The following is a 22,140-nucleotide window of genomic DNA, read 5'->3' as shown; positions in this document are numbered from 1 at the left end:
CCCCAGAAAAGCAGTCTGCGAATCGGCTAATAACCGGGTTCTTACTTACTGCTAGGTGTGGAGTTAGGAAACTTGCCTAACATTTCGCCCTGCTGGGAATAGAACTCAGGTCTCTCGCTTGCGAAGCGAGTGCTCTAACCACTGAGCTGCAGGACTACAGGATGAAAGCTATGAATTTCATATTCTTGTGACCTGGTATCTCGCATTAAAGACAAACACCCTTCAAAGAGCACAGCATCTAAACCAGAGTCGAACTGCTACTTAGTCATGCAATATCTAAGCTCTGGGAAAAAAATCAAAGTGTGCAACATGCGGCTCAAAAAAAAAACAAGTTCATGGAACTAATACTCTGCAGTGTCATTCTATTCCAGAACTGGTGGTGTATAATTGGTGCCGGTCACATAAAGGGCTGGATTGTAATCTGTATTTAGCTGTCTTCAGTTATCATTTTTTAATTTGGGCCGTGTGGCAGGGGAGCACTGGCTGAAATTGGACCTCGTTTGATGCACTTTGCGGCTCATCTTGCAATGGATCTTTTTCTGGCTTATCATCCGTTACCAAATCAATATGGGGGCGGCTCAGGGTGGTAGGGTCATTACGGGATCAGAGTGCAACGATTGGCTGCAGTGGTTCTGAATGTATAAGTGACCCTCTCATTCTTGAATTGATAGCAACTGGTAGTGATTTCCTTTGTGAAAGTAAAAGCCTGTGCCGATTATGCAGCAGTAATTCGAGACGTGTCATCCATCACTTGTAAAGGATTCACAGTGGCAATGCTGCAGAAATGTCTTATGTGGTTGCATATATAACAACAACTTGCACTTATATAGTGCCCTCCATGCAGGGTAGTGTCTCAGAGTGCTTAACTGTGGTGGAACCTGACTCTGAGCCGGGGGGTAGGGGAGAGGTGGCCATAAGCACCATTGAAGAGGAAAGTTTTCAGGCAGGACTTGAAAGAGGGGAGAAGGGGAAAAGGCGGAGGGATTGAAGGAGAGTGTTCCAGAGTTTTCGGGCGTAATGGCTGAAACCACGACCTCTGATGGTGGGGCGGAGGGTGCGAGGGCCGAGCAGGAGGCTCAGGGTGGTAGGGTCATTACAGGATCAGAGTCGAGCGGCAGTCGAGCGGAGGCGCTGGGTAGCGGATTGGGGAGTGAGGAGGTCGGAGAGGTAGGGAGGTGCCAGGGAGTGAATGGATTTGAACACGTGTGAGGATCATGAAGTCGATCCGTTCGGTGATGGGGAGCCAGTGGAGCATGGCCAGAACTGGGGATATGTGGGTACGGAGTTTGGAACGGTTCAGTTTACGGGCGGCAGAGTTTTGAATGAGCTCTTGGTAGTTAGTGCTGACTATCTGGGGTTTTTAATCTCATGGTGGACCTGTAGCTCAGTGGTTAGAGCACTCGCTTTGCAAGTGAGAGACCTGAGTTCAATTCCAGGCAGAGGGCGAAACCTTGGGAGAGAAGAGAGAGAGAGAGAAAAAGAACTATTCTGAACCAGTGTTTAAAACTACACTTTGCGCCAACTAAAATGTCATGGGAATTACAGACAGTTCAGTTGTTAAAAGGCTTTGCCCCGTCCACATACCTCAAGCATTCTGAAGCTGATCACATGGCGTTTTAAAGACAGTGCATCTTAGGATACAGAGCCTGTATTCTCCACCACTAGGTTCTGGCTCTCCAGTTGTTGGAAACCTCGGAAACCTTAACCCTAAACCTCATAAGAACCGGTCCCTGCAGTCTGTGACACAGAGTCCTGTGGCTCAGTGGTTAGAGCACTCGCTTTGCAAGTGAGAGACCTGAGTTCAATTCCAGGCAGAGGGCGAAACCTTGGGCAAGTTTCCTTACTCCACACAGAGCCTAATAATATTCCCTCCAAAACCAAAAACAATAATAAATTGGGCATTTTTAATCTACGACTGTGGGACATTGCTGTGCGCAATTGGCTGCCGCGTTTGACCACAGATATACAGTCAATTCACTTTACAGTGTGTTCTGTGAAGCGCTTTGGGACGTCCTCCCGACTTGAAAAGCGCTATACCAAATGCAAGGATTATTATTATTATTGGAAAGTGTTTCAATATGTTCTTGGCAAAGGCTTATTGCAATGCTCTAGTTGGCTCTTGGCAATTGAGGCCTTGTTCGCAGGAGTTGCTGTCTGGACTTGCCATTCAGCTTACGTGGCAGTCCTAGGGCAAGTCCTGCTTTCACAACAACGCACAACAATTTAAGAGAAGCCAAAGGAAATGAGACCTGTCTCTTGGGAGTAGTTTGTCAGTTTTAGGTGTCTCACTTTTCATTGTATTGCTGTAGTAAGGAATATTCTTAGAAGAGCTCATTTACATATTAATTGGTGAATTAATTTAAATGTGCGGAAGCAATCTGTGTATAGCTCAAGAACAGATGTGCTGGTATACTTGCTGAAATTGGTTACTCGCAAACTGCCTGGATGCCCTGCAAGGTGCAGAGGACAGATTTATCACCACCACAGTACAGGATTTCAACAAGTATCAGCTCTTAAAATGGCAACATTATGTGATAGCCTCCTAAATGGGAATGAGGATTTTGGAGAGTTGGACATTGGGTTGATTATAAGAGTTGAACATAATTTAAATGCACGGGTTTGCAACTTGCTTCAGGATTAATTTTTGTTCTATCACAGTTGCGTTCAGGTGGAGGTGGGAGGAGAGGAGTCTTAAAATGAGAAGAGGGATTGCAGCTCTATATTCTTTGTAGCCTCTGCGGCGCACCAGCAGTTGACTTTGTGCATTGTTGTTTCAATCTGCAGTTCAACAATCCCACTGAGGTGAACTGAGTGAATCCTTCTGGAAGCTTTTTAAAAATGAGCAGAATTGATTGTACAACTTGAAATTTCAGGGGAGAGAGAAAATGGTATGTCCCCTCAATTACTCATTACCTGGGCCAATGAAAATTGCGGACATATTTGCCCCAAATTTTGGAGCATTTTCTAAATTTTGCGGGCACTTGTGGAGAAATTCGATAAATTTTGAGTGGTATTGCGGCAGTTTGGTTGCTGCTATTGAGAGATGCATTTTGTGAAAGAACCAGGATTAAAACAATAGGCATATATTTCCTGCACATGTAGTTATGTTTAAAACACGAAAAATTGTTAATGTGAATAGTATAGCATTTACCAAGACTTGGTCGCAGGAGCTCAGTTTAAGTCTGGGGATCAAGCAAATAGACGGCAGTAGTGTGACGCAGCTGGTATTTCTATTGTGGTTCATGCACTTGTGGGCGAAACCTTCCGCGATCCCAACACTCCCCGCACTACACACGTGAGTACACAAGTAGCTGTTCCCTGCACACTAGGCATTTCATCTGAGTTACTTGCAGCCACTGATGCTTGCAGGAGTGCTTCTATTAGCAAGAGGATCGATTGCTTAGGTTATCTAAGTTGTCGGTTTTACATTGAACTAATGGTGTGCAACTTTTGGCCTCCACAGTCAGAATAACCCATGATCCGTTAGCAATCTGGATATCAACATGTTCTAAGCATGTTTTCTATAGGACACATCCTATTTACATAGCTAGCTTATTGCTTTATTTGTTGTTCCCGACCTGACCTATGACCAGGACCAGTGGTAGCGGTGGCAGCCTCCAACAAATACATGACATGAAAGAAAGCCAGAGATTCACCAGGGAGCAATCAGGCCAGTACTGAGGAACACCTAATCTCTCAGTCTATCCCCTACAATTATGTGCGTGCCTTGCCGCCTCTTATTGTGGTGTGTGAAAATGAAGATGAATGAATGAGGGGAATTGGAAGGGTGGAGGCTCCTGTAAAGTATAATCATTAACGTGGACTAGTTGGACGGAATGAGCTGTTTGCATGCTGTATCGCTTTATATTAACTCTATGAACTGTAAGAAATGTAAATCAGTTTTATTCAGAATAAAAGCCTGCGTACTTTTTATCCAAAAAAGAGTGTGTCTTGGAGGGAGAGGGGAGGGAGATTTGGCACAAAACAGTGTAAATTCTGTAAAAATTGGGATTTATTTTGGAACATCAAAAACTCAAATCGAACCAAATGAAAGGGAGCACTGTTATAATGTAGCAGTTGAGAGGCTGGATAAAATCCCAACCAGCGCTATAATGGGCATGATCAGTGCTTCCACATTCATTGTACATGCCAACATCAATGGGTTTGCTTCAAAACACTGGCTGGCTTTTTGCCTGCTAACAAATGGCCAACTGTCAGGTCATCAGGTCGCTGCCAAGGTTTCAGCGTCTTGGGACATCTTCCCAACGTGAAATGGGCTATATAGATGCAATCTATTATTATTGCCAATGGAAGTGATAATGACAATGACCCGAATCACAACAACAACAAGTCAGCCATTTTGTTGCACATGATAGGCTTTCTGTGTCCATTTGGGATTTTTGGGGTAACTGAATGTCTGGGTCTACACTCTGGCCATACAATAATCTAACCCACTTTATAATGTAGATTTACTGTGCTAACAAAACATTAACTTTAGTATTTTTTAAATATTTCACAGATCAAAGTAACATCAGAATCTTTTTTGCACCAAGAACAGAGATGCATTGTGGTACGCACCCATTCCTGGAAGCTGTATAATAATCCTTATATTTGATATAACGCCTTATCACATCATCAAAACGTCTCAAAGCGCTTCACAGGATATACTGTAAAGTGATTTGACTGTGTATTTGTGGGCAATCGCGACAGCCAGTTTGCACACAACAATGCCCCACAAGCAGCCATGAAATGAATGACCATTTCCATTTTGCGGGATTGTTAGCCAGGACACCGGGAGAAACTCCCTTCTCTTTTCAAATAGTGCCATGGATCTTTAACTTCCATCTGAACACACAGATGGGACCTTGGTTTAACGACTCATCCAATGGGCGCATCTCCAACAAACAACAAACACATCAAGCACTGCATTGGAATGTCAGACTGTGTGTTCAAATCCTGAAATGGGGCTTGAATCCACAACCTTCTGACCCAGAAGCGAAATTGCTGCCACTGAGCCAGGCAGACACATCACCTGAAGGCACATCACAGTGCAGTGCAGTGAGGCACAATTCAGGATATGCGCACATAGCTTCCTAGGTACTGAATAAAATAGGTGAAGTCAGTTATTCTAAATTAAATTCAGGTGGAAATAGTTTTGTATCGATCAACTTCCATCAAAAAAAGAGTATTTATGGTTAAAAACGATTTTAATGGTCCTTAGAGATATGACAAGATAGAGCAAGCTGGTGGGGGCATGGGTGTGTTAATTGTGCAATCCATTTCTACTGTAGTCAGTACCAGTTTTCAATGTCTTTAGGAGCTGAGCTTTTAAGGATTACATGGTCAAAGATGATCTGAAGTGGGCTGTAATATCTAGCACTGTAATCCTGACGTATGTAGTATAGCAATCTTCCACTCCAGTGGGAAATTGTAAACTATGATTCAAGATAGGGTTTAGAGACTAATCCAGCATTTATACCTCCAACCTAATGACAGCAATAGTAAAGCTGCTGGTAAGATGTCTCAAAGTAATGAAGCAAATATCAAAGGCAAGTATTACATATCTGTGTGCCTTCAATCTCACTCCTGATTGCTATCAAGCAGACCCTGCTGGAAATGACTAAGTATAACATAGATCAGTGACGATCGAATTCAACTGCAATACCCACATTGGTCATAGATCCTGGTTGACATTGATGAAGTTAGAATTGTGGAATCTTGGATTGTTCACCAAAAAAGGTTCACAGTCACTATACATTACAGTAAACCTGTGAAGCACTTTGAGACATTTGGATGATGTGATAACGCACTACATGAAATGCAAGTATTTTGTACCTAGGTATTTACATTTCACGTGCAGTACGATTGCAGAAATGAGGATTACCTGATTTAGCAGAATGACCATCATACCAGACACCTATACATAAACAGTCCATACACTTTATATATAAATAGATATACTTTATATATATATATATACTGTGAAGAGCTTTGAGACATCTTCCTGTCTTGAAAAACACTACTTTGAATGTACAGATGATATTATTATGGAGATATATTAGCTATTAGGATTTGTAAAATGCACCCAAAAAATTAAAAATCGGAAAAAAAAAATGTTTTCCCCCCTGCACAACAATGTCTCTGTTGTTGGGGGAAACTGCTGACATTGTTAAAATGTGTTTTGACGAGCTGAGCTTGGTTTAACAAAAAGTCTCTCAAACAACCGGGAATATTTAATCTTAGAGTTCATGAACATCTGTTTAAAGATGGGAATAGCTATCTCATAAACTCTTTTGACACCTGGAGCAGCAATATGTGAACCACATTGTAATGGGAATTATACAATGTGTAACATAGCAAATAATGACTATTATTGTCAATACGAATAACTGCAGCTGCACAATTAGGCATTGTAATGAATTTGTAAAATCCAAAATCACTTCTGACAAAGACTGCTGCATAACCACAAGTGAATTGTCCCATTAAAACTTTTCCCATCCCTCAAGGATTTGGATAGAATAATATTCTAATTGGATTAATAGTTAGATTGATTGCAGGAAGAATGGATGTGAATTCATAGTCTTTTGGGACTTCAGTTAATGACAGAGACCTGGATGAGCTGACATGGTGGAGAATAAGAGCAGAATTGATGTAGGATGGACTGACGATGCATATATGAGAAGAAATATTTTGAATAGCATATTGTTAGGCATTTTAATATGCACAACGTGCAACTCTTCAGAGTATTGGAGAATAACACAAATATGATTGTGCTGTAATGTATACAATAGAGATCCTTTCAAAGGCACCATCCACATTGAAACACTTATACAACAGATCACATTTCTATTTGTGTGTGCTTTAGTTTGTCACTTTTTACTTATAGAAATGTAAGTGCTTAATTGATACTTTTGCGCGTGAAATCGTAGAAATTAGAGCACCAAAAGAAGCTATTCAGGCCATCAAGCTTTTTTTTCTGGCTCTCTTCCCTTTATTGGAACTCTATGAACTTGAATCCTAATGCCCCTCCTCTTTCCCTGTACCCTTTTACATTGTTTCTCTTGCATTTTTGATTTTTCACAGAAGTGTATTTGATATAGCGCACATTTCAAATGACTTGATGGTGTGAACTATTTGTTTTGCACATTACATATCAACCATTAAAATGTGAAACAAAATATTGTACTTTTCCAGATTTGTTCTCTTTTCGTCCTCCCCACCCCGGCTTTCCCGGGTGGCTCAGTGAGTAAATACATTGCAAGGTCCCGATTTGTAAAGTTCATATGCTGAGTTATACAAGTCTTCAGTTTGATTTCCAGATTCAGGGGAAGTTAAGTGATTTCAGTCAGGGTGGCCCTGGGGGACCCGATAAGGTATTATAATTAGCCTCAAGACCCTTTGGCTGGGAAAGCAAAATTTAGATCCTTTGTTGGAAATGCAACACTATATATAAATGATGAATAATGTCTGCACAGTTATCGCCTGCTGATGCTCACTGACCAGTATATACAGGAGCAGTGGCTGCTTGGTATGGCAGGGTTGATGCTGCCTCAAAGTAAAGCCTTTACCTTTAGCAGATGTTGATGGATAATAAATACTGGGAAATTGGTGGTCTCCAGAATTCATAGAAATGCAGGGAGGTTTACACGCCACTCCTCTTCATGCCTCCTAACCTCTATTTCCTTTTACCTTGTGCATTGTTTCCTCTTAAATTCATTGATGCTTTTATTTTAACCACAGCTTCCGGGAGTGAATTCCGTATTCTCACCACACTGTATAAAGAAATTTCTCCCAAACTCCCTTTTAGATTTGCTAATAGCTATACAGTAAAACTTGCATAATATCGTATAATCACCTAAATCGTACAAGCTTCCTTACTCCACACACGCACTTCTGTTTACCTAGCAATAAGTAGGAATCTGGTTGCTAGTCAATTGCAGATCGCTTTCCGGGGTAATAATCCATTAAAAAAAATAATAATGTTGTCACTCGATCCACGACTGTTTGTAGGACACTGCTGTGCGTAATTGGTAGCCGCGTTTCACCCACAAAATACCCATCACTACACTTTACAGTATATTCTGTGAAGCACTTTGAGACGTCTCAACGACGTGATAAGGCACTATATCAATTATTAGGATTATTATTATTCACCCAAGTCGTATTCAGTTTCCTATTAAAACCACTTAGATTTATTTGTACAAGTCATATTGACTATCTCCTAACCTGTAACTCCCACTCCCCTATCCTCCATTAATCCCACACTGCTTTGAGTTGTGGGAAATGACATGCTGACACATGTACACTTACCGGCTGGCTGCATTGAATTGCGGGAAACTTAGTCTTGGTCTGTCAACCATACGGAGAAGAACTTAATTTCCCTCGATTAATATGCATTGAATCGCAGAAAATTTAGTCTTGACCTGTCACTGTATGCGCACTACCAGTTGCAGTCAAGAACTATTGCAATTGAACTTACCGGCTTATTGAATTATGCATGCGTAGTGTAGATTATTGATTAAACTGGATTTAATAGGATTTATTGAATTACACATGCGCAGCATAGATTATTGCTCAAATCGGATCTTATACAATTTAATCAATATGTGAGTTTATGCTTGTGTGAGTTTTCCTATATGGTATCCATGCCCTCTCTTACTGAACAACAACAACAACAACAAGATTCCATTTATAAAGCGCCTTTCACGTCAGGAGGACGTCCCAAGGCGCTGCACAGTTGGGTCATGACCCGAGCATTGGGGAAATGGTCAGGGTGAGGGGAGGGAAGGGAGGGAGCGAGGAGGGGGAAGAGAGTCGAGAGGGGAGCTGAAGGCTCGGTCAAAGAGAAACCTGAACCTGCACTTTCATCAGTTGACTGTTCAAATTGTTTTTTTATAAGAAGGACTTATTAATATTTTTCTGTAACTAGGGAATCTTACTTTAACTTAAATTTAAATTATGTATGTGAGATCAGAAGTAGCAAATAACTTATGGAATATATACAAATGTCGCTACAACAAGCACATATCAATGCACTTACCTTTTGGGAGGAAGAGGAATCTGTGTTCATCTTTTCGGATATATTTGAACAGCACATTAAAATGGCCATTAATCCTGATAAGGTGAAAAGGTACAAAAGCGTTCATCTTTTTCAATTGGAGTGAGCAAAGTGATTGGTTTGATGTCCCTAGTGGATCAGCCTCTTTGGAAGCTGTATAAATTGTCAAGATATTTTAATGTGTGTGGTGAGTGTGTACCTATTCGGATGGGCCCAAATATCACAAATGTGGGAATTTTTTTTAGACACACTTTGCTTGTAAAAATGAATAAATTGTCACCAATGCAATTGGCTGTGTGATTGTGATGATGTCAAGACCAGTAGAACACAGCATCCAGACAAATTATAATTACAATGAGCCGCAATGAATTTAATAGCCTGGGGCCTGAAATTTCTCATGTTCTTCAAGTTAAAGACTATTGTCTTGAAATGTAAGTGTTTTTGAGTATTAAAAAGTTCAGTCGTTTTTTGATAGTGCAGAAAATTGGCTTCCAAAATAAAACTGAACTTAACACTAAAATTCTGCATCATCTTCAATTTTAAGCTAAAGAATATGGGGCATTTTGCAAACTTTTCTTGGGTGTTTACTTCAAATTTGGAGACAATAAAATGCAAGTTACACTGAAAGGCGATTGTTTTATCCATGACACCCAGCTTCTGCTGTGTTTCCAACATAGCCACACCTGTGTTTGATTTATCATATAAAGTGTAGTTCCATTGTACAACCTCCACTATACTCCAGGAAGAAAGTGAAGGCTCTTAAATGGGACTAATTGCTTGCCACACCTTGTTAAATGGAATAAAAACAGAACGTGCTTGAAATGTACAGTGGCATGTTTAGGCTTTGAAAGTGCAGTTTATGTTCTGAGCATGACATTTTCACCAATTCTGGTAAGTCTAGAATACCCCGTGTATATTGAAGCTGACAATGCTGCGATGCTGTGACCTGCATATATGGCTTCAGCTCCTTACCTTAAAACTCCAGAAAATGGACAATCTAGTATCTGGGTGAAGGGGGGGAATAATTGTTGTTTCCTGAATGTTTCCACCACCTTATACCTTGCAGTTGTTGACTTTCATTCATTCATCCCTTTAAAGGTGAGACTAAACTTGCTGCAATCAACCATTTTTTAAAAAAGTCGATTTTGTTTCTTCCCCCATATCTGTATTTCATGGTAATATCATTGGGGTTTGCAGCAGCTTCTCTATCTGATGTGGTGCAATATTTAATCCATTACATTAAATAATAATCCTTTCATTTGATATAGCGCTTTTCACGTCTTCTAGACGTCTCAAAGTCCTTCACAGAATATATTGTAAAGTAAATTGACTGGGTAACAAAATTGACTGGGTAACAAATGGCCAAAAGGCCTTCATCCAAACTTCTCTTGTGAACAACAGTTAGGATAGAGAACTAATGAGATTGTTGGGGTGGAGAAGATTTTGTTGATTCTGTTACAAATTGTGAAGGGATTATTATATAGAGACTACAATTTCCTGGAAGCCACACAGTACAAGGCTGGATATGAAATAGTACTGCTCAAACAACTCAACGGTGAAAGCTGTTTAAAAGCTGGTGTTGTAGTATCTAATAGAGACCTTCCTTCCATCTAAATCCAAATCTAGCTGTGTGCTGGTGAATGGATTCAAATAGTGGTGGAAAAAGCTCAGAATTTTTGAGGCTCCCTCCCTGACTCAGCGCCTTGGGACGACCTCCCAAAGTGAAAGGTGCTTTACAAATATAATTTGTTGTTGTTGAATGCCTTGTTGAATGTCGCCCGTCTCTGCCAATACCTCTCTCCGATAGCCGCTGAAACCCTAGTCCATGCCTTTGTCACCTCTCGGCTGGACTATAACGCCCTCCTCACTGGTCTCCCATCCACAAAATCCAGATAATTCAAAACTCTGCCGCCTGCATTCTCACCCACACCAAACTCCGCTCCCCGTTCACCCCAGTCCTTGCAGACTGCACTGGCTGCCTATCCCAGAGAGGATCGACTTCAAGATCCTGACCCTTGTCTTCAATCCCTCCACTCCTTTGGACCCTCCTACCTCTCTGACCTCCTCTCTCCTCAAAATAGTACCCGTTGCCTTTGTTCCTCCGGGTCTGGCCTCCTCCTCATCCCCTGAGTCCTCCGCTCCACCCTCGGTGGCCGTGCCTTCAGCCACTGTGCCCCGAGGCTCTGGAATTCCCTTCCTCACTCCCTTCGCCTCGCCCCCTCTCTTCCTATTTTCAAGTCCCTGCTGAGGACCTTTCTCTTCGACCGCGCCTTTGATCACATTCCTCCCCTCCCCCTGGCTCGGCCCCGGGATCCGTTACTGTGAAGCGCTCTGAGACGCCGTCCGGCGTGAAGGGTACTATATAAATCCAAGTTGTTGTTGCCTTTAGAATTTGAGGATGAAATTGTTCCTTGGTGAGTCTGCAAATCTTGAATCTTGTCATGCTCAGTGAAATGATTTAAGAGCAGCAAGTGGTGTAACATGGGAGAGAAATGCATCCCATCATTGGTTAATGACTGCACTTGCAGCACGTACTGCTTCTGTTGATCAGCATATTGCCAACACAAAGCAATGCCGGGCATTCAGACAGCCCAGCAGAAAACCCCATAACTTCAGTTTTCCATGCATTGTTTATTGTGAAGCGAGCTGCAAAGTTCCTGTGTAAAGTACACTAACAGGTCACACTGAATTGTCAGTACTTCAATACTGCAGGAAACATAATATGTGTGGCATAAATTTTCTGAGCTCATGTTGGTGAAGGGTGGAGATGGTGCCTTCTTGAGGGATCCTCCTAATGTATCTGAGAATAATCATTCAGGATGTGCCAAATTGCTGCATTCAAGTAACTTCAAAGTTTTGGTGTTGGGAGGGCAGCGAGATTACAGCTGGCCAGTTTGTCCACTGAGTGTAGCCAAGGCCTGTAGCTGATGCTGTACTGTGCTTCCAACTAATTCAGATTACTGTGGGACTGTAGGTTTAAGAAAGTGTTGTGAAGATACTATGATTCTTCTTCATGGCCGATGTAGAGCCTTGCACAAATCGGCTGCCGTGTTTAACCTTCAAATAGACAGTTACTACACTTTACAGAATATCGAGTGAATCATCTTTGAGATGTTTTATAATCTTTGTATCAAATACAAGAATTATTTATTATTATCTTATTTAATGTGTGACAGGAATATACCTTTCCCCTCTGTTTTACCAACAACAACTTGCATTTATATAGCGTTCCTCTCACAGGGTAGCGTCCCAGAGCGCTTGACAGTCGCAGAGCACTGCACCAAGTCAGAGGGAGGGGGAGGTGACCATAGGTACAGTCGAATAGGAAGGTCTTCAGGCGCAACTTGAAGATTATTGTATCTATTCACATGTTAGTGATGTGTCTCACTTTAGGAATGGCTATGGGAGAGTACTGAGAAACAGTAACAAAATTAAAATCAATTTGGTATAGAATCACTTGGCATATTAGAAACAAATTGTCTCTCACAGCTCATTAGCCTTCCATAAACACTATGGAATGTAACTGGCCTAAGCCAGGAATGCTTGTCAGTCCTCCAGGCATTTTGTAGGCAAGAGTTGCCAATTGGGCCCATGTGCCAATATTCGGCGGATGCATTGCTTTTTTAATATTGGGCCTGCAGTCACAATATCAGAGACTCAAGTGTTTAAATCACTCCAATTGTAGACGCAACCTTTGTTTTAAATTTACAATGTTTTCCAGCTTTTTGTTCTATGTGTTACACATAGGTATAGGACTCGATAATAATAATCCTTGCATTTGATATAGGGTCTTATACATCTCAAAGCAGTCAAAGCATCAGTGTACCAATTTCTTGTAAGTAGTATCTGTATTTGTAAGCAAACGTGGTAGCCAGTTTTGTGCAAAGCAGTGTCCCATAAACTGACGTGAGGTGGATGAATATTTATCTGGATGACTATTGGCCAGGACAAAACTCCCTTCTCTTTTTGAATTGCCTAACATTTTCAGGTTCTTTTTCCCTTGGTTGGTGATCAGCCTGGGAGCTGCACTTGAATATTAGCCAGCCTCAGCTTTTTTTCCTAACACAGTAATTCAGGGAGCTGTGACTTGGGGAGAGAAGGGGAAATATTTTAGTATTTCACTGCAATTGGTCCACAACGAAAGGACTTTCAAATTTTAAAAGTTGTGGCTGATTTATTTCATCCCCCCCTTAATATTGGTATAAAGAGAATAGTTTATTTATATCCATGTATCCAAATTTCCCAGTGCCTGTACTCCGTCGCAATTCATTAATGAAGTTATGAAATACAAAGAAGCAGACGTAATGTTCTGCTCGGAACTACAGGAGTTTCCAGCAGATGTGTGCTCCAATTACCCAATAATTACTGATTGTATGTTTAGAATCAGAAAAATTCTAGAAATAAGTTTGTTCCCATTAACAACTTAAAAAAAATGCAACTTTCAGAAGACATATAACAACTATAATAATAATCCTTGCATTTAATATAGCGCTTTTCACGTCGGGAGGACATCCCAAAGCGCTTCACAGAATACACTGTAAAGTGAATTGACTGTATATTTGTGGGCGAACGCGGCAGCCAATTGCGCACAGCAATGTCCCACAAACAGTCGTAGATTGAAAATGACCAATTTATTATTGTTTTTGGTTTTGGAGGGATTATTATTAGGCTCTGTGTGGAGTAAGGAAACTTGCCCAAGGTTTCGCCCTCTGCCTGGAATTGAACTCAGGTCTCTCACTTGCAAAGCGAGTGCTCTAACCACTGAGCCACAGGACTCTGTGTCACAGACTGCAGGGACCGGTTCTTATGAGGTTTAGGGTTAAGGTTTCCGAGGTTTCCAACAACTGGAGAGCCAGAACCTAGTGGTGGAGAATACAGGCTCTGTATCCTAAGATGCACTGTCTTTAAAACGCCATGTGATCAGCTTCAGAATGCTTGAGGTATGTGGACGGGGCAAAGCCTTTTCACAACTGAACTGTCTGTAATTCCCATGACATTTTAGTTGGCGCAAAGTGTAGTTTTAAACACTGGTTCAGAACAGTTCGTTTTCTCTCTCTTCTCTCCCATACTACGTACTACTACCTGTAATGGAGGTGTTTATTTGATCTTGCCATTCCTGTGTTCTTTGTATTATCTACAGCCGAGTAACTGGATACCAAGGCTGTGCCAATACTGCTCTGAAAACAGTACAGTACAAGGAGAGGCATAATGGCTTTTCTATCCTCAGCCTCAATTTTGAAGGGATCAAGGAAGCAATTTTATTTATAATCTTATCAATCTTTCTTCCTAACATGTGCAACTTCTGAATGTTCATCTCTATTCATTGATGAATTATAAAAGTTTAGGGCTCCCCTTTATTTCCGATCTACCCATTGTTAATTATCACGTACCACATATTTTCCTACTGACAGTGGGTGGAGAGCTGCTGGCCAGCAGCTTCACTAGTGGGTTTAGAGGGCAGACGTTATTGGGAGGATGGAGTAAAGCCGTCCAGAGTTACAAGCTAGACTGGCGTTCTTGTAACCCTTTTTGTGCATTGCATTGCAGTAGCATTGCAGCGACGCAGACTGCTTTGGGAAACAGTTTGTCATGTTTAAAGGTCATGATCTTGACTGTTTCTAAAGGTAATCATCAATCATAGTATAAAGCTATAAAAAAATCTGACAGGTTATCAATATTTTTTGACTTCTTGATTGGCCATTCCTGGACATTCAGTGAGGGAGTGTCTCTGCATTGCAGTTGGTAGACTATGCAGAAGGTGTAAAGCAGCTGAAAGGTTTACACCTCAGCATTTCCTGAGGGCACTGAATTTACTGATTGCCGATTTTGAAGCTTTCTTCTGACCTTTAGGCAGAAGGAGCAGTGCTCAGCCTCGACTGTGGAGAGTGAAAGGTTTAAAGCAATAGAGTGCACCAAAATTACATAGTGGAGGTACTTCCACTGGTGTGTGGTCTTGTAACCCTTCAGCTTGGCTGCGTAATTGTTTTTAGTTCCGAATATGTTCTTTCATTAGATTGCCAGCACTGTGAGAAACTGATAAAAATGTAAGAGTGTTTTTATCCTTCAGATAAGACAGTATACTGAGGTCTGCTTCTCTATTCAGCTGGACCTAAGTATCCAATGGCAACATTCGAAGAAAGGGAGTTTTTCCCAGTATCCTGGCCAACATTCCCCCAGAAAAACTTGGTCATTGAATTCATGACTGTTTGTGGTACATTGCTGTGTGCAAATTAACTGCTGCGATCACCTACAAACACAGTCATCATACTTAACAGTGAATCCTGTGAAGAGCTTTGAGAGATCCATCAATGGAGATTTGATTGCCCGGATATTGGCCATTTCGAGCACTGAAAGCTGGTTAACGTGGGTCCAGAGGAGAGCCGAGTTATTAGCATGGGGCGGTGCTATACCAGGGCTCTCCTGTGGTTAGGAAAGGATCCCTTTGTTTTGAAAAAAGGGAGACTGTCAATCTCTCGCAGTAATTCAGCTGCAGCGTCTTTTAACTTGGTGTGTTCAGTTTACTCTTTCCAAAGGAGCAGAGGAAGTTGAGACATGTGAGAAAATAGGATCCAACATGAGGTTCACATTTAGAAATTGTAATGCATTGAATTAGGAATTAACCAGATGTGCTGGCCTGGAGATGACTTCCTTTTCTCCTCCGCCTCCCCCATCCCCCCTCACCCACATAAGCATATATCTCAAAGGCAACACCTGGTAAACTGTAAGCTTATGATTCCAAAAGTGGTTGGGTGACCTGACTTCACAAATTTCGGCATAGAATACAACACTACTCGTGTCTCTCTCTCCTATCCCCAACCCCCGCCCCTCAAAACAATTGCATTGTTACTTAATGCTGTAAGGACTTTGTCAAGGGGTGACTGGATCAACAGCGGGAATTTTGACTGCTACTGGTTGCTATTGATCAGGAGACTAAAACCATGATGAAGCATGTAAATGGGAAGCAATAGATCTTCAAGTCCAGGTTTCACAATGAAAAAACTATCCAATTAAGGATTCCATTTACCTAAATGAGGGAAACACTGGAAACTAATACAATTACATTTTATAATTCTGTTTGTGTGAAAGGTCTTGAACTGCATTTAGCAACAGGTTCCTTTAAAATCATAATTTATACATGTTTCAGGTTCATCTATTTGATAAAATTCACCACCTGTTTATCCATCTTCTCATGTTGATGATTTAGAACAGGATAAAAATCTTTATTCTGAATGCGCATGATTTAATCGTTTAAAATAGCAACCCTAATTATAAAAGGCTGTTGGATGTCGATTTAGATGGCTTACAACCAACTGTCAGGATCAACTCTAAGCCTCACTCCTCATAATAACAATTTTACTTCAATTTATTTGAAAGGAAGTTTATCCCTGTTGATAAGCATTGTGCCAAATGGAGCTGATCTTAAATGGGTGGACTCCAAAATCGAAACATAAATAATCCTTGCATTTGAAATCGCGCTTTATCACATCGTTGAAACATCTCAAAGCGCTTCACAGGATTTTACTGTAAAGTGTAGTGACATTTGGACCTTGGTTTATTATCTCATCTGAAGGATGACACCTCTGAAAATGCAGCACTCCCCCATACTGAATTGAGGTGTCAGCCTGGATTATGAAATCAAAAGTGGAGCTTGCTAACAACTAAGCCAGTCTGACACCAGGAAGTTGGTATGTACAGAGATGCGATGCTTGATGAACTTCAGTGATTTTTAATTCAATTCACAGATGGCAATTAGAAGGCTAGATACGCTACAAACTCCTTGCAGGTCACAAGTCTCTATTTTCGGTCCCCTGGTATATGATAGGCGGAAACACATCAATTACTGTGTTTAGGAATATCCAAACCAGACTGAGAGTTCCACCAATGTACGTCACCCACACGTGTCTGGAATGGCATTAAGAACACACTCTTCATAAAGGGACGAACCCCGTTACCTAATTCCAGAGAGTATTAGATGTTGAGTTGGTAACAGCCAAGACGTGAAGACCTAAAGTTCAATCTGCTGTCTAAGATATTAAGAAATAGAAGAAAACTGGAAAGTCCCCTTGTGCAGTGTGAAGGTTTGTATCTGCAGCTGGTTTCGATTGCGGTGAGAAACAGCCAGCGGGGTTTCCCTCTCCGTAACATTATAGGATGGTTTTAATATTCTCAGAAAGAAGCTGATGCTTTCTGTTCATCTTATTCTGTGGGACATTGGATGCAAACCCACACAGCTAATTAACTAGCTTCCTTCTTGGATGCAGGTTTGAGTAACCTGAATTGTTTTGCAAATTAATCTTGACCGTATAATTTAATCTGGGAAAAAAGTGTTTTGATTTTGATATAAATCTTGGTGTAACCAGTCACGGACCATGGACTTTGTGCTCCAGACTGTGACATGAGCTGTCCAGTTCGTACTCCCAATTAATTTTCAGTCCATATTAAAAAGCATTTCCCTTTTTTTGTGGTTTAATTAATATAGCACAGCCTTTCTTCATTTAATCTCCACAGGGACACCCTCAATCTCCTCACAGTGACCTTTTCTTGTGTAAATTACCTCTACGTGGTTGTTTAAACAAATGGATCTTAAACAGCACATTCACCCTAATTATGGGTTTCTAAATGGAAAATTGGCTTGCTCCCTTGTGCTCATCCTGTGCGATCGTGAAATGGCTTTAGCTTCAAAAATTTATTCTCCGCTGCCTGTGGGCTAGGATTTGATTGGTACTGGGAAAAACACAACCCTTAAGTACCAACAGAAAAGACGAGAGCACTGTGTACCACTTTCTGGTAACACATTCCAGCAGTCAGTTATCCTCTGTGAAAAAATTCTTCTGGTGTCTGTCCTAAAATTCTCCTTCACAACGCTGAACTTATGCCCTGTTTTGCTGCTTCCTTGTTATATTTGAAAATATTGTATCAGGTTTATTTTCTGAATCCCATTAAATTATCTACTTTTATAAGGCCCCTTCGAAACTTTTTTGACAATAATTTTTAAGGCTGAAGAGCCTTAGCTTACACTGGGGATCATGCCTATTGATCCACTCTGCACTGCTTACAGTTGAAATTCCACTAGAAAAACCTGTAACTTCATATAACTGAATGCGTTGTTTTAGTTTCATTCAGAGCAGAGTGTATAGAGCAGTGGTGGCCAACCTTTTTGGTAGGCCAAGCAAATAAATGTTTGTTGATTGAATATTTCTTGGTTTATGGCCACACCATAAATATCACAATTCAGTAGCTACTGGAAAAAAATATTGATTTAACAGAGACTTACCTAAAGTAGTGGAAATATTTGATGGGCCACTTCTTGACTCACCCACGGGCCATAGATTGGCCACAATTGGTACAGATACAAGGTAGAAGAGGGCCCCAAACTGCATTGGAGAACTGAACCATCTCACAGAGCAGTGTAAATGCCTGGGAAATGGGTTAAATCTCATCAGGCATACCTGTGAAGAGCTAGCAGTTGAATCAGCAATGTAGTGCGTGTGTGTATGAAATGCCCTCTTGTTGAGTTGGTGCCAAGCCAACCTGAACTGGAGGTCTAGACTTCCTGAATGCCTTGGCTATGTGCTACACATCAGGATCCACATAGCACTTGATAATTTGCTTCTTCACATGCAGGACTGCAGTTGTATAGCTTTTTTGGAACTGATGAACCTATCCCCCAACAACCTGGTGCCAGTGCTGTCCAGGTTACTCTGAAGTTGGTTACGGTATATCTACAGCTTGGATATGTTCTGAATTGTGTCTCATCAGATGCAATGATGGTTGTGGGTTAATATGGCATTGCTTGAATACAGTACAAGTTCAGACATCTACAGGCATGGGCAGGTTAGCTTCTCACAGAGAGAGGGCTAACTTTGATTTTACCACAAGGTGTAAATTTAAAACTTTTGTAGTATTTGGAATGCTATTTAGGCTTCTCTTTTGGGGAGTCTCAATAAGACGAGGAATATTGGTGTGGCATGGTATACTTTACCATTTCAGGCACACTTCAACAGAGGCAGGCCGAGCTTGGAAATAAAATATTAGAATTTCTCGCAATCTTTTGAAGCTGCTTCAAAAACTAATGGTAACTGTTTTTATTTGCTCTTTCCCAGATATGATTACCGTGAGATGTTGCACAATGCCACCTTCTGTTTGGTTCCGAGGGGCCGCAGACTGGGATCTTTCAGGTTTCTGGAGGCTTTGCAGGTAAAATATATTCCATAGTAATAGGTTTTACTGAGCTCTTAATCCACGTTGAACATTTGGCTAAGTCGCTTATTGTGCAGGAGTTTGCATTTGAGCATTTTTACGTTTTATTTGTACTATTTGTGCCCTGTGAGGATGCTTGCTTACAGGAATACAAAGCAAGTTTTTAAAATGAGAACTCTTCCACAACACTCACCCTACCACCACTTTCCCAATTGAGCATCAAGCTGTTTCTTAAAGCAATCCCAGTATCTGACCTCATTTTTTCCTGATAACCCATAGTAGCAAAATGTGAGAGAGAGTGTGTGAGAGAGCGCGTGTGAGAGTGCACGTGTGTGAGAGCGCGTGTGAGAAAGCGCGAGCATGTGAGTGACCGCGAGCGTGTGAGAGAGCGTCGCACAGTCTGCTCATCTTGCTAACCACTGTTTAGCTCACTGTGGTTGAACTCACAGCAACCAGTATTAAACACATGAACTTGTGGAGTCCTGTAGTGTAGTGGTTAAAATGCTAGGCTCACAAACGAGAGGACCTAGTTTTGATTCCTGGGTCAGGGCAAAGCCATAGGCAAGTTTCCTTACTCCACACACATGCCTCTGAAACCTAGCAGTAAGTAGGATCGCTTTCCTGGGGTAATAATCCCTCAATAATAATAACTTGGTCGCTCAATCCACAACTAGCAGTAAGTAGGAACCTGCTTGTTTGTAGATTTCGCCCACAAAACACACAGTCACTACACTTTATAGTATGTCCTGTAAAGCGCTTTGAGACCGCTCAACGATGTGGTAAGGTGCTATATCAAATGCAAGGATTATTATTATATTGTCCCATAGAAGTTCTTTAACAATTTCACTGTGGATCTGGCATCTCTTTGCATCATACATTTAAGATTCACGTGCACATATTTATCTCTATTCTGTAATGTTTGACATTCTAAAATCAAGAGCAATAAATCAAGTGGAATTGAGTGCCTGCTACACAAGGAATACTTGCATGTTAGTTTTGTGTGACACAAATTTTGCCAAGGTTCAAAAATAGTTAATGTCCCTTGAAAAATTATTCTTTAACAATATGCATGCTTGTCACTGACACAGTTTCTGTGTTTTGCTGTATCTATTAATAGTTTTCTATTCATTTCCTGCAGACTGCATGCATTCCAGTGATGCTGAGTAACGGTTGGGAGCTGCCATTTTCAGAAGTCGTTGACTGGAACCAAGCTATTGTTGTTGGAGATGAAAGATTATTACTGCAGGTAGGATGGCTATTGATAGTGAGCATTCAAATAATTCTTAACCTGAATTGAAGTACTACCTGAGTCAGAAGGTTGTTGATTCAAGCCCCACATTGAATCTTTGAACTCATAGGCTAGGCTGACACTCCAATGCAGTGATGGGGGTGTGCTGCATTACTAGAGATGCTTCACTTCGGATGAGACTTTAAACCGAGGTCCCATCTGCTTGTTCAGGTGGATATTAAAGATCTCATAGCATTTATTGAAAAGAGAAGGAAATTTTCCATTGTGTCTTGGCCAACAATCCTCCAAATAAAATTGGTCACTTACTTCATGACTGTGGAACATTGTTGTGCACAAGTTAGTCTCTGCTTCCACCTACAAAATACACAGTTACTGATGAGGAGAAATTACTGTAGTATAACAATATAATAGAAAGACTGGATAGTTTAGAGGTTTCTTTTCTGGAGATGAGGCAATTGAGAAAGCACCAGATTGTGTTTAAAATTATTAAAGGGTTTAATATAGTAGACATGAATATGCTGTTTCTATTTGTTGGTGAGTCCAAAACAAGGGAGTTTAAATACAAGATAGCCAGTAGCAGATCCTAAATAGTAATAATCCTTACATTTGATATAGCGCCTCATCACATCATCGAGACATCTCGACGTCTCAAACCGCTTCACAGAATATACTGTAATGGTGGGGCAGGCAAGGCGGGGGGTGTGAAGCAGGAGTGGGGGGAGCGGCCAGATGATCGGGGGTTAGGAGGTCGCAGAGGTAGTGGGAGTAAGCTCCATGGAGGGCTTTGAAGGTGAGGATCAGGATCTTGACCGTACCCTCTGAGTGATGGGGAGCCAGTGGAGTTGGGAGAGGATGGGGGTGATAGGGTCATGGAGCCTGGTGCGGGAGAGGATACAGGCTGCAGAGTTCTCGATGATCTGCAGCCTATGGAGGGAGGAGTTGGGGAGGCCGACAAGCAGTGAGTTTGCATAGTCAAGCCTCAATGTTATGAATGCGTGTATGAGGATTTCGGCGACCTGCGGTGTGAGACAGTGGCGGAGCCGATCAATGTTGCAGAGGTGGAGAAAGGCAGAGCGGGTCATGGCGCAGATGTGGGGTAGAAACAACAGTTGAGGGTCAAACAAGACCCCAAGGTTCCAGACTGGCTCAGTGAGGTGGAGTGTGTATCCATGGATGGTGATGCTGTCAGCGCCTGAGATGTGGAAGCGGTGACGGGAGCCAATCAGGAGAGCTTCGGTTTTGTTGACGTTCAACTGAAGAAAGTTAGCTCTCATCCAGGACTTGATGTCTGACAGATATTCTGTGGTCCTGGAGTCAAGGGTGGAGGCAGAGAGGTAGAGTTGGATGTCATCCGCGTACATGTGGAAGTTGACCCCATGTCTGCGGATGATGTCATCAAAAGGGAGCGTATAGATATTGAAGAGGAGGGGACCAAGGACAGAGCCCTGAGGAACGCCGCACAAGACGGTACAGGGGCTTGAAAAGAAACTGTTAGTGGATAGGAAGTGGAGGCGATGTGAGAGGTACAATCTGAACCATTCAAAGACAGAGCTGTGAAGATTGAGAGGCAACAATGATACACAAAAATACACTTCTCATCTGTAAACTTAACACTTGGTCAATATGAATTAAC

The 22,140-nt window shown here is 41.6% G+C and overlaps 1 protein-coding gene across 1 annotated transcript in view; it reads left to right on the top strand.

Annotated features, from left to right (window-relative positions):
• The window catches only part of LOC103184956 (exostosin-1-like), a 118,260-nt gene that overhangs the window by 67,949 nt on the left and 28,171 nt on the right, over positions 1–22,140 (top strand). The window contains 2 exon segments of the mRNA XM_007903222.2: positions 19,162–19,255; positions 20,397–20,504. Of these exon segments, the coding sequence (XP_007901413.2) occupies positions 19,162–19,255; positions 20,397–20,504 (202 nt within the window).

The sequence above is a fragment of the Callorhinchus milii genome, unplaced genomic scaffold (assembly GCF_018977255.1).
Source record: "Callorhinchus milii isolate IMCB2004 unplaced genomic scaffold, IMCB_Cmil_1.0 Scaffold2, whole genome shotgun sequence".
Classification (NCBI taxonomy): Eukaryota; Metazoa; Chordata; class Chondrichthyes; order Chimaeriformes; family Callorhinchidae; genus Callorhinchus; species Callorhinchus milii.
This window is presented reverse-complemented; position numbering and strand designations above follow the sequence as displayed.